This window comes from Epinephelus moara, chromosome 19 (genome assembly GCF_006386435.1).
Source record: "Epinephelus moara isolate mb chromosome 19, YSFRI_EMoa_1.0, whole genome shotgun sequence".
Classification (NCBI taxonomy): domain Eukaryota; kingdom Metazoa; phylum Chordata; class Actinopteri; order Perciformes; family Serranidae; genus Epinephelus; species Epinephelus moara.
Window position 1 is genome coordinate 3948398 of NC_065524.1, and position 12865 is coordinate 3961262.

At 40.8% G+C, this 12865-nt stretch overlaps 1 protein-coding gene across 1 annotated transcript in view; it reads right to left on the reverse strand.

Annotated features, from left to right (window-relative positions):
- Positions 1–2517: 2517 nt before the first annotated feature.
- The window catches only part of pdzd8 (PDZ domain containing 8), a 114398-nt gene continuing 104050 nt past the window's right edge, over positions 2518–12865 (reverse strand). The window contains exons 4-5 of the mRNA XM_050070674.1: positions 9984–10146; positions 2518–9887 (exon numbers count right to left, since the gene is read on the reverse strand). Coding sequence (XP_049926631.1) covers positions 7531–9887; positions 9984–10146 — 2520 coding nt within the window. The 3' untranslated portion in view covers positions 2518–7530. The remainder of the gene's footprint in view (positions 9888–9983; positions 10147–12865) is intronic.

A 12865-nucleotide genomic window follows, 5' to 3' on the forward strand; every position in this document is an offset into this window, starting at 1 on the left:
TTTATTTATCTTTATATGAGATCAGTCGATGCATGCAGCATCGATTAATACACTTTCAGCACCGTGGTAAAGGACAGCTCCAACTTACGATATACCTTAGCAGCTCTCCTTGCAAGCACCCACTAAGGGACAGTTTGGGAAACACTCATAGGAAAAGAAGTTCCTTAGCTAAGGTATATCTTAGAGACCTTCGTAGAGCACCAAGGTACTTCGAAACTGGGAAACGGAGCCCTGTAGAATATGACATGCCCACTGATGTCAGTTAAGAAAAACCTGTTATTTTTTTGAGAACCAACTTCTTAGGTTCTGATCCAATTTATTATTGGTCGAAATGCTCTGTGGTTCAAAATTAGGAGCAGGAACCAGAATGGAACCAGTTCCATGTTGGGTGACAAGAGGTAATGGTGACATAGTCTTCAAGGCCAAAATCAGAGAAATGGACCGCAGGGGGACATCATCACTAATTGAAGATAGTGGGGTGATAGGTCCTCTAATGTGCTGCTGTCATTTTTACTTGTTAATGTCACTGTAAAATGAATTTTCAGTGACGTAAGAAAAAACACTGATAGCGCAGTAAACTAAGATTAGTAGTTCACAAGAGGCTATTGTGTTATGTGTAATGTTAACCTCTGTCCTAATTTCACACTAGACAAATTATCACCATGCACTAAAGGACAGAGCTGGTTATATGCTTTACTTTTCTGTCAACCCTTGAGTTATTTATGCATTGGAGTTTTTCAGTCTAAACACTTGGAAACACATTGTTGGTTTTCATCTTTTCATGGGATTTGGTGACATTAAGAAAAATTTAGCTTTTGTTAATTACATGTGAGTAATGTTGATACAAAAAAAAAAGAAACAATGAAGTATTTTTGAAAGACAAAACTCAAGTTTACTTATCAACTTGCCCCAATTCCGATCCAAGTCATTTAATATCGAGCATCTGCTGATACCAATCCAGTACTTCTATTTGCCTAGATCAGGGGTCGTCAACCTTTACTTTCAAAAGAGTACTAATAGCTTAAATGAGCATTCGTTAAAATGTTTTATTACAAGGGCACTGCAGGCCACACTGCAGGGCACTATTTATGATCATTTGGTACCTTAACTTTGCAGAACTTAAAGTGAAAGCAAACAAATCTGTCCATGCACTTCTAAATTCTCTATTTTATTCTGAAACATTAGATTTTTTTTTGGATTTGGCATCCACAGCTAACTAGCTAGGTAGACTAAAGACTAACCACTGCTACAGAGGTTTGGCAAAATTTCAAGAAAAAGGTGTCAGGCAGTAGATGTATTGCGCACATTGTAGTTGTTGAATGTTTAAACATTTTTGTATTCTGTATATAGGTTTCATATTTTTACAATTAGAGAATTTCAGAATTTCTTTAGGCCCACAACATTGATAAATGACACTTAAAATGTAAAAACAAAAGTTAGTCATTTCCATGTAATTTGTATGTAATATTAATTCATTGTGCAAAATAAGAAAAAGCATGTTGGCTGATTCTGATAGTTCATTTTAAAGTCGATATCAGCCAATACAGTTCTGATATTATTGTGCATCCCTAAAATAAACAACCTCATACTGTGTTTTCAGTTATGGTGTGTGGTGTTTCGCGGTGGGCGGGGCTGAGCCCCTGGTTATGCACACGGGAGCTCAGAATGGAGAGGCAGGGAGACAGACAGACAGACAGACAGACAGGAGAGGCAGGGAGACAGACAGACAGACAGACAGACAGACAGACAGTGAAGAGTTGGAGAGTTGATGAAGACATGTTGCTGTGCATGAAAGTAAAAAAACACCTGTGTGACAGCTGGCGTTTAATACAGGATCAGATATGGCTCTAAAAGCTCAAAATAGCAGATCCTGATTGGTTAAAAATGACTTGATCAGCCTGCATACCGATCTTTGAGATCAGACTGGGACATCCCTAGTCTCTAATCTGCTGATGAAGACCTTGTAATGCAGCTCTGGAAAAGAAGCTAGATTTTTTTTGGTATCTGTGTTGCTCAATATTGATTTCTGCACAATACAATACAAAATCACTTTGCACCAATTATACAATCAGATAAAAAAAAAGAAGCAAATCCTAAATCAGACAAACTTCTAAATGCAAACTGATTTTTTCTTTTTTTTTTCCCCCCGTACACAGCTTAAGGTAAGCGTACATGGAAGTTACAGGACTGAGTCCATAATCAGCTGGTCTACATAACTTCCATGTGATCACATTCATAATTTGAGAATTTAACTTCAAGTAAGCTAATTTGAATTGAAAATATGGGCTTGGTCTGTGTTGAACATTCTTGATGTAAATAAACCTTTAGCTTAGATTCAATGGTTGTCAAATATTCATCTGTGTTGAAAGATCTGTCATTGATTTCGATGTAATGGAACGTTCATGTATTGTGTTTGGATTTTTGCTGGTGGCGTGATTCTTGTTTGATTTTTGAATCACAGTGTGCCTTCAAAGTTCTTGTGCGTGAGCCGATTAAACCACGAAGCAGTGACGGAAATTCATTTCAGCTTGTTTATTTAGGTTATGTACAATAAAGCTTCTTCACATGGGCCTTCTCAAAAACTGTGTACAACATCCCTCATACACAAAGAAAAACAAACACCATCTCAACAGGTCATGTTGTAAGTGCAGTTTCAAAGGTTAGGAGGGGGTGGGGGGTTTAAAAGCGTGTGAGCTCTGTGGAAGAGCACATTGTAACAACAGCAGTAGCAGCAAAAGCAGTGCCTCTCAAGCCAAAAGAGGGGTTTATGGAGTGAATTCCTCCATTCAGGTTCTCATTGGTCCCCAGAAACCCTCAGGTTACACTACCAGACGGATGGGCACACAGATCACGTTTTTAAAAAGAAAAAAGGGGATTCATTCCTGATTATCAACTTCATTTCTTACAAAAATATTGCACAAAAATCTGGATATACAGAGGTTGACAAGTATAGCAGCCAGTAAGCCAATATCTACATGGGCCACATATCTATCACACAGAAAAGACCAGAAATGTACCTTTGCCTCCACAGAGTCTGGCTGATAACTTCTCTTGTTAGTGTGGACAAGTCCTTTTAGAATTACATTTAAGAAAAAAAAAAAACTACCCTCAGCTAACTCAGACCTCAACGATGTTCTATGCAGTTTGGGTGATGTTTTTTTGTTTTTATTTTTGTATGAGTTAAATCCTCCATCTATCCTATCCAGGTCACTTTCTCCTGAGCGATGGTGTGTCAGCATGTCTTTTATATGCAGGGCCCCAGACCACTAATTTTTAGTCACATTTTGCAACCATGGAGCACCACTGTGACTTGCAAATAATATTATATGGACTGGAGAGCTGTTTGTATGCATCCAACTCACAGTGAATAAATAATCACGTTTAACGGTGCCTAAGTAACAGTTTAACTTAATGAAATTAATGATAGCATGAGCAGAGGAAGCGTGGGTCTTTGTACTTGTAGGGCTCCACACCGTGACTATTTAGTCACATTTTGTGACCATGGGGCACTACTGCGTTATTAATATATAGACTGGAGAGCTGTGAGTTTGTTTCCAGCTCAAAGTGAATAAATTCTAACGTTTAAAGGCGCAGTGGCAACAGTTTAACTTTGTGCTAACTGCTAACATCTGGCTGTTGACCTGAAGCTCCAAGTTCACAGCAAAAACATCAACACTTCCACACCTAGATGAGCCAGGTGCTTCAAAATAAAAGCACCAGTGGTTCCTCTTTGATTTATTTAATTATAACAATACTTAATTCAACTTCATTATGTCAGTATTTTATTCAACTTTATCATGACAGTAGCTACTTTTATGTAACTTTATTGTAACTGTAGTTCATATATTAATTTTGTATTTGAGTAGTCGACAGTACTTAGGAGATTTTAAAATACTGTGATATATATTGTGTATCACGATATAGCCCAAAAATATCACAATATTATTTTAAGCCATATCGTCGGGCCCTATGCCATGCTCATTACAGGTGACTGATTTTGTGAAGTAGGTCATCAAAATGGAAGCACACTAGTCCATCACCAGCCACATACCCTCTTTATCTTGGGTGGCTGTTGAATTTTCTGGAGAAGTCCCAAAATGCTACTCAACAACCCACAGAGAAGTTATATAAAGGTGTTTGGCATTCAGGCTGCCATCAGCACAACAAGAAAAAACAAACCCCCCTATAAATTTGAACAAGGCTACTCCAAATATGTTGCAGAGATGCAGGTTTTCCAGCAAAAAGTTTAAAGTGGTTAAATTTTGGCCTTAATACAATGCAAAGTCATCTGGGAAGATGCTGGTTAATCATTTTGTTTAAGCCCAAATTTGCTAAAAGAACACTTTGTTAGATGAACAGCGTAGTTCTACTTTTACTTCCACGATTGTCAGGAACAGTGTAATAATAATTGCTACTGTGATAACTGTCCATATTTTTAAAAATCCTTTCTTGTACTATTTATAGCTGCATAGCATTCTAGCATCTGGTAAGCCCTCAGATGTTTCATCATCTAATTTTGTTAATGCACGGCTGTTTTTGACCACTTCAATTGAATGTTGGCCCTTTACTTGCATGTCTCCTTTGAGTTCTCCCTGTCTGAGCGTCACAATTCTGACGACTGACACCGGGTTCACACTGGACGTGGTAGTGCCCGATTTGTTAATTGTTGTGCAGCAGCCTTTCTGCAGTCGCCTGGCCGTTCACACCAGAAGTGCATTTTTCTGCGCAGGTCAGTAAGTGATTCTGCTCTCTGCTCTGTTTAAATCAAATGTAGAGCTTTGTCTCTGTCTGCATGTGTGTGAGTATGTGTATGTGTGGCTCCACTCCTCCCTCTCGCTCTCTGTTTAGACACAACTGGCAAATATGTGGAAGCATAGGATGCGTATTCTGTCATTTATTCTTGTAATATTATCATATTTAATATACACTTTTTATTGTTCAACTTTTTCAGTGTTTTCTTGCTAGGTTCACTTGTGGCTCTCGGAAAAAGAAAGACCAGATGCTGAAACTATCGTTACAAATTGCAAGCCGGCCACAGAGATTAGCGCTGCGCCGCATCCAGTGTGAACAGCCCAATTGGTTAACATGGGCAGCAAAAGCAAGCAGGCAGTACGCAATGGAAAAAGGTGGCACTTCAGCATCTAGGGTGAGCCCAGTGTGATACCAAAACCTGCTGACTGCTGTTGATAGCAGTCTCAATGAGTACCCACTAATGAACTAATTTGTCTTTGTGCTGGCATGTGACGTGTTGGCAAAATAACCAACAGGAAAAAAAAAACAAAGAAAAAAACATCACCATCAAACAGATTAAGAAAATGTTAAGTATTTTAGGGTAGATTTCCATAAGGACGTACGTGACATTACGATGTTCCCTACTTTCAAACAATCCTCTCCAGTGGCTCTCTGAGGATGTAGAAGAGCTTAGCATTTTAGAGCTGTTTCTGCTTATGATAGAATCACTGGAACAGGTAAGATTAATGCTCAGCAATGAAATGTGGGAAGGCAGTGCCAAACAGCTGTACACACAACACAGAGAGGGCTCAATAACATTCTTTTGGGCAAGAAAACAACTCATGAAGGCAAAAGATCTGCACTCAATCACACTGTAACATCTTGAAGCATGGAAAGCATCTTCATTAACACACACACACACACACACACACACACACACACACACACTAAATTTGGGGAAATTTTATGGAGTTAGACTTGTCTCAATATTATGTGTACAAGCAGTCTGACGATCTGTCTGTATGTTACAGGAGGGGGGGGGGGGGGGGGGGGGGGGGGGGGGGGGGGTCGATACAGCATAGTATTGCAATATTACAAATATAAATTGAACTTTAGGTAGTCTATTAGAATAATATAATCAAGTGCTTTTTGACTAAAAATTTTGATGTTGACAAAGTTTTCCTTTGAGGACATAATTTACACTTGAAAAAGGGGTTATTAATTGCAATGTATCACAACATATTTAAAATTGCAAAAATATTGTATCCTGACTTAAGTATTGTGATAATATTGTATTGTAGATACTCTGGTGACTCCCGACCCTAGTAAATGTGTAATTTGTATGTATAAAATAACTTCCCTAAATACAATTTTTGTATATTCTTTTGAAAAGAATATTTGTAAACTCACAAAAATATTTTGCAAATATAAAACAGACCTGCAAATACACACACAAAAAAAAGTTAAATGATGTAAATTGCAAGCATAGAATTGAGATTAAAAAATAAAAACTGTATTAAGAAATATCTATTTAAAAGTTGTACATCAAGAAGATGTTCCAATCTGTTTTTAAATTAATGGTAAATAAATTTAATGTATTCACAGATTCATTTTTGAGGAATTTGTGTATTTGTAAATCTGTTTTATATTTGCAAAATATTTTGTGAGTTTTCAAATCTTGTTTTAGTATTTGTGGAAGGAGTTTTATATTTAGAGATTACACACCTACCCCCAGATTGTCAACTGTTGACACAAATAATATTGAGACAAATCTAATTCTATAGAATTTTTATATAATGAAAGCATCTAAATAACATTCATTCAGAGATTTATCAAAAAAGTCAAATATGTAATTCTCGCATTGCATTGCACACCTTGAAAGTTTCAATCTGTTAGCAGTGTGCCATAGTTGAGTTTTTGAAGTTGATGAGGTGTTCTGAGAAAGACAAAAAAAAAAAAAGGCAAAAGAAAAATATGCATTATATGGTAAACCATGTTTGGCCTAATCAATACAAACACACAAAAACAGAAGAAAAGAAAGACACAGACTATATATACGATTCCACTAAGAATTATGCAGCTGCGGCATTCTCAAAAAGCTTTATGAGCAGGGAGAGTCACTTCTAAAATCCAAATATATTACAGTACAAAGGTGCTGAAAACACAAGATATGTATGACCGCTTGCAGGGTCCTCAGACCAATAACATATTCCACTGAGGTGGATGTCTTAACCTCTAGCTCCCTGGTAATATTCACACTGTTACTGACTCATATATGTCACCTTCATATGAGCATGTTTCTCACAGCAAACAACTATTCAACAATTATTTTCCTTCTCCAAAGTTTAGATGATTCAGACGAGTAGATGACAGAAATGTGCACATTGTCTCAAGTCCTTATGTCAGAGCAGTTACAGACAAGAAGCAAACTGAATTTAATGCTTACAATGAAGCCATAGAGAAAAAAACCTGGAGGATTAACATGCAGCACTAGTACTGAGGGCAGATTAAAAAGTTGAGCTCTTCCCTTTAAAAATCAGGTGCATGAAAATGGCATCACGTTGTGCAAATCAAAACATCAAGAACATAAACCCTTGGGGAGGAAATTCCTTTACCGATCCTTTCTTTTTCACATAAAAAAACAATAACGTGTGAATCAAATGCTGGACCCCAACATACCCAATATCTTAAGTGGACTGCTGAAATTCCCCAATCTCCAAAAAACAAACTGAACATAATTTTGTAAGTAGGCACAAGCCTAAAGCACATGTTCCTCTTCTCTCTCCTTTCTGGTCTAATTTAGTGGAGAGCCTCCACACAGATCTGCTCCTCAGTAATGTCATCCAGCAGCTGCACCTCCACAGGGCTGCATATGTCACTGTCATAGACCTCTGCCCCCATCAGGGCCTCCTCCTCTAGGCCTTCTCCCTTCCCTTTAAAGACATGCTGCTCTGAAGGAGAGGTGCTCTCCACTGACTCCAGGTCCTCAATGCCCGCCCGGTAGTGGATCATTAGTAGAGTGAGAGCCTGAAGTCTCTCCCCAGACTTGGCCAATGCAGTACTAATTAGGGCCTTGCGTCGGGCATCTGTGGCCTCCCTCTCCTCCAGCAGGAGGGCGTTATTGTGCTCCAGCTCCTGGTCAATTTCCTGCTGCAACTTGTCCAGCATCAGCTCCAGCTTCTGGGAGCGCTCATCTGTTGGAAGCCCCCGGTACAGGTCGCGGCCTATCTCCTTCACAGCAATAAACACACTGTCATCCAACCCACCTTCCTTGCGTACTAGTTTACTGCTGCCACCACTGCAGACGGGCTGCTTTGAGGGGCTGGCGCCACTGGTGTAGGTCTCAGTATCACTGCTTTCATTGTCTGAAGTGTTGGGTGTCTGTTTAGGGGAGGGCTCCACTGCTCCAGGCACCACATCAGCCACCTGCTCAACCAGTCGAGTCTTGGGCACCTGGCGGAGATTAAGCAGGCGGGAGCTGGTGTTTATGATATGGCGCGTTAGGCCGGTGGTGGCCCGATTAATGGTGGATTTGGCTTCAGGGTCAGCCCCGCGCCGTTCAGTTGCTGCCACACAGAAGGGATTTTCAGTGAGGCACTTGTCCTGGCACTTCTTGTGGCAAACATAGGCGCAGATCATACACTGAGACGCTGCCTTGGTCCACACCTTCTTCTTGCAGTATTCACACCACGTGGGGTTTTGGAACTGGGTGTCTTGGAAGTTGTGACGAACCTCCACTAATTGCATGGTGCCGTAGACCAAGTCATCACGCTGTGCAGTGGGGATATGCTCCCTCTCCCTTAGATCCTCATCAATGAGGCTCCCCTCTCGTTCCCTTTCTGCTAGCCCTCCTGGATACTCTACCTCCCCCTCAGCTAAGTAACAGAAGTTCAGAGTAACATCTCCATAACACAGCTTCTCATTGAAGCCCTTGTGGGTGCTGAGGCTGCGTAGCGCAGTGCGGCTGACGTTAGCTCTGGGCTCTGGAGGCCCCAACCTAAAGGTGCTCTGGTACTCGGCTGAAGATGTGGCCATGCATTCCAGGGCTACATGCTCCAGCTGAAGGCTCACATGACCCATGCACAACAAACTGCCCAGCTTAAAGGGATCTTTGCACCAAAGGGCCACATTAAGGTACTTATGGTTGCTCTCCACCTCAAACACAACAGAGGCCTTGGGCCAGCGTGCTGTCTGGTTACGAAACATGGTTTCTGGGGATTCCCAGAGGGAATGGTCCTCCAAACTGTCCCGTGTACTGCAGGAGCTCTCTGAAGCTTTGTCCTTTGCTTGATCAGCTTTGCCACTGCTGGTCACAGTGGGAGGGACTGGCAGCTCATCACTGGACTCTGCTGACCTGCTAGACTGCTTCACCTCAGTCAGTTTGACACATGTCTTCTCAGTGCCAGTCTTGTCCTCACTGGCTCCAGCGGGAGGAGCTTTTTCTGGAGATTTTTCAGAAGTGCTGATGGTGGTAGTCACGGTAGGAACAACAGGAACATTAGTAGTTGTAACAGAATCAATGCCTTCTAAAAGACTGGTCTCTGAGGAGGCTGATGTTAACCTAATCTGAGGTCTTGGCGGCACTGGGGGGCGAGAGGGAGGAGGTGGGGGAGGGACAATTGGGCGTTGCGGGCCCTCCACTGGATCACTATTGGACTTCTGTGGTGAGGGCTTTGGTGATTCTTTGGGCTGGGGCTTTAGTGGTGACTGGAGACCCACCAGATTTAACTTGCGGTTAAGGATGGGTGATATGGTACCAAGGGGCTTAGAGGCCAAGTTGGCCACAGTCCTTTTGGGGCTTTGGTTTACAGTAAGTAAGGAATCCTCCTTAGTATCACTGGTATATGTTGTGCCACTGTTAGGGCCACCAGGCTGGAAAGGCTTGGAGTCTACAATCAACTCTTCAAACTCAGAGTCCATGTCTTTGCTGTCGGATATGTCGGAAAGGGTGGTGATGGGAGCTGGGTCCTCCTCATAACCACCTGGCTGGGAAATGAAACCAGTTTCCTCTAGCTGCCCAAATCCTTCCTGAAGAGTTCCGAGGCTTCCAAAAGAGGGGGTCTGGTGACGAACTGGTCTCTCATAAAGTACCACTACTCTGTCTCCAGCCTGCTTCAACAGTTTGGGCACTTGAACAGAGGATGTCACTTTGACACCTGTGAAAAGAACAGGAAATAACTTTTTGTCAGTAGTGCGAAGAACTGGCAGTTAAAAAAACTGCAGCTGATTTACAATCAACAAACATCTCAAACCTCCAATGGCGATGAGACGATCACCCCTCTGCAAGTCTGCCAAGGCAGCAGGGGAGTTGGGTGTGACAGTCTCAATGCTGACGTGCACTGCATCCCCCTCGCTGGCAGGGACGTGCCTGAATGTCATCCCCACACTGCCACATGGCCCCTTGACAACCTCCGTCTGATGAATACATGTAACAAGAGAAAACGTATGGGAAAGATCAGCATTGGTTTAGAGGTCACAGGCCACATATATGTTTATAATTCATCTACTTTAAGTAGTGGTAGGCAGGGTTATTTTTGTTGACGAAAACTATTACAAAAATTTTTCGTCAACAGCCTTTTTTGACATGACGAAAATAAGATGATGACAGGGTAAAAATAGATCTTGATAATCAAAACCAAGACAAAATCTATGTTTCATTTTCATTGACAAGATAAAATGTTTGTGGTGAACTACTGGAAATTTAAAGCTGAGAACAGCCATGCTTGCAATTATCTTCAAATGTTGCATGAGCGACAGGCTAGCAAATTCCAGCAAACAGTTGGCGCCAAGATGTTTTGTTATGAGCTGTAATTCAGCAGTAAATAATCAGCTGTGTGTGTCTGACTGTGGATGGTGGAGCTGCTGAATGGATTTGTGGAGTTTGTTAGTTGCAGCAGTGGCTGTTAGCAGTTAGCTCCACTTGTGAGCTAGATCGATTGCTGTTTGACAGGCAGGTAGTAGGCTCAGTTATCTGTGAGTGTAGCTGTGCTGTAAGTAAACAGTCTGAACTCAGATCAGTTTTCTCTGACAGAGATGAAAGTTTAGTTTTAATCACCAACTCTGTGAGGGGACACAAGTTTAAACCTCCAGACTACCACGCTGCAGATAAAAAAAGAATTCAGGCTTTAATTAAGTTATTTCTGTGCTTCTTAACAGTGAGATGGATGAGCCTGAGTTTACAATGAACCTGGGTACAAATCCTAGTTGTCTAAGATTAGTTATTTGTGGTGTCAATGATTTTGACAAAAAATAGAGAGATGTTGAGCTTTACAAATGATGATCAGTAAGTGTGTGCTCATAAATCACCCCTTAAACCTGTCAAACACTGCTGGAGAAATGACAATTTGTGTGTTGAAATTATTTGTAGTTGTAGAAAAACAAGTGTCTAAATGAAATTTTTATACAACCTGTCACCTTGATTCTAATTTCTGATACATGACTTAGCCTAACTGGATTAAAGGGAGAAAAAAAAAAAAAAAAAAAAAAAAAAAACGTAGAAAAAAAGAAAGTTGACTAAAAGTTGACTAAAATGTCATGAATTTTAGTCGACTAAAGCATTTTGAGTTTTCGTCAACTAAAACGATATAAAGGATAAAAATTACTAAAATGTGACTAAAACTAAGCATTTTCGTCTCAAGACTAAGCCTAAACTAAAATAGCTGTCAAAATTAACACTGGTAGGATTGTTGCGTGCAAAAACATAATAAACTTATGATTAGTGGTAAGAGGTTTGAAGTCCCTTCAGTATGATGTCCCATCAGTACAAAGCAGCAGAGTCTGTAGTCTTTTAACTTAATCTTTCTAACTTCCATCTCTTCATATTTATGGATACTTATTAATGTCGATGTTAAGCGATGGAAGATAATTGATAATACCCTGTTTTTAAAGACTGTTTACTAAAAACTTTATGGCTGAATTTGCAATTTCTGATATTTGGAGAATTTTCAATCCAACTCAGAAAGCTTAGTCCTTTTTTTCACCTGTTCACCGCACTTTTACCCGCATAGATTATTTCCTTGTTGATGACAGAGTCCTCCATTCCATAGCCTCCTGTGAATATAATCCTATTGTTGTTTCAGACCATGCCCCTCTCACTTTGGAAATAGTATTTCAAAATATGGATAGCATAAGGCTGCCTTGGCGACTAAATAATAACCTGCTCAGTAATGAAAATTTTTGTTAACTTTCTCCAGGACCAAATTGATTTCTTTATAGAGACAAACAGGTCCCCGGATATCTCCACAACTGCTCTATGGGAAACCTGGAAAGTTTATATTAGGGGAGAAATTATTTCCTGTGTCATACATGAGAACAAACAGAAAAAGGACAGATTATCTGTGCTAGCCCGCTGTATTGCACAATAGGGTGATGCTTATGCGGTTACACCCACTCCAGATACTTATAAGGAGCGATTAACTTTACAAGCAGAATTTGACACATTACTCACAGATCAGGTCACCGAGCTGCTCACCAAATCTAGGTGTACTTATTATGAGCATGGAGATAAAGCCAGTAAATTACTAGCTCATAAGCTACGTCAGCTGTCCTCATCAAATCAAATCCCAAAAATTCGTACATCATCAGGGACAACGTTAGACCCTAGGGGGATCAATGACCAGTTTAAGAGCTTCTATCAGTCCTTGTACACTTCTGAGAGCGTGCCTTTAGTCGCTTGTGATCTGGCAGAAAAATTGGAACAACCAATTACTACTGAAGAATTGTCTAATGCTGTCAAATCCCTGCAATCGGGGAGAAGTCCTGGGCCTGACAGTTACTCAGTAGACGTCTATAAGACATTTTTTCTTAAGCTAGCCCCTACACTACTCAAAATGTACAATGAGGCATTTGTTAATGGAGCTCTGCCACAAACTCTGGGGCGGCAGTAGCTCAGTCCATAGGGACTTGGGTTGGGAACCGGAGGGTCGCCTGTTCAAGTCCCCGTCCGGACCAAAAATATGGAGCGTGGACTGGTGGCTGGAGAGGTGCCAGTTCACCTCCTGGGCACTGCCGAGGTGCCCCTGAGCAAGGCACCGAACCCCCCCAACCGCTCAGAGCACGCATTAGTCAAAGATAACACAAGTAAACACAAAATGCAGTTTTTAAATGAAGGGTTTTATTAATGAGGAAGAAAAAA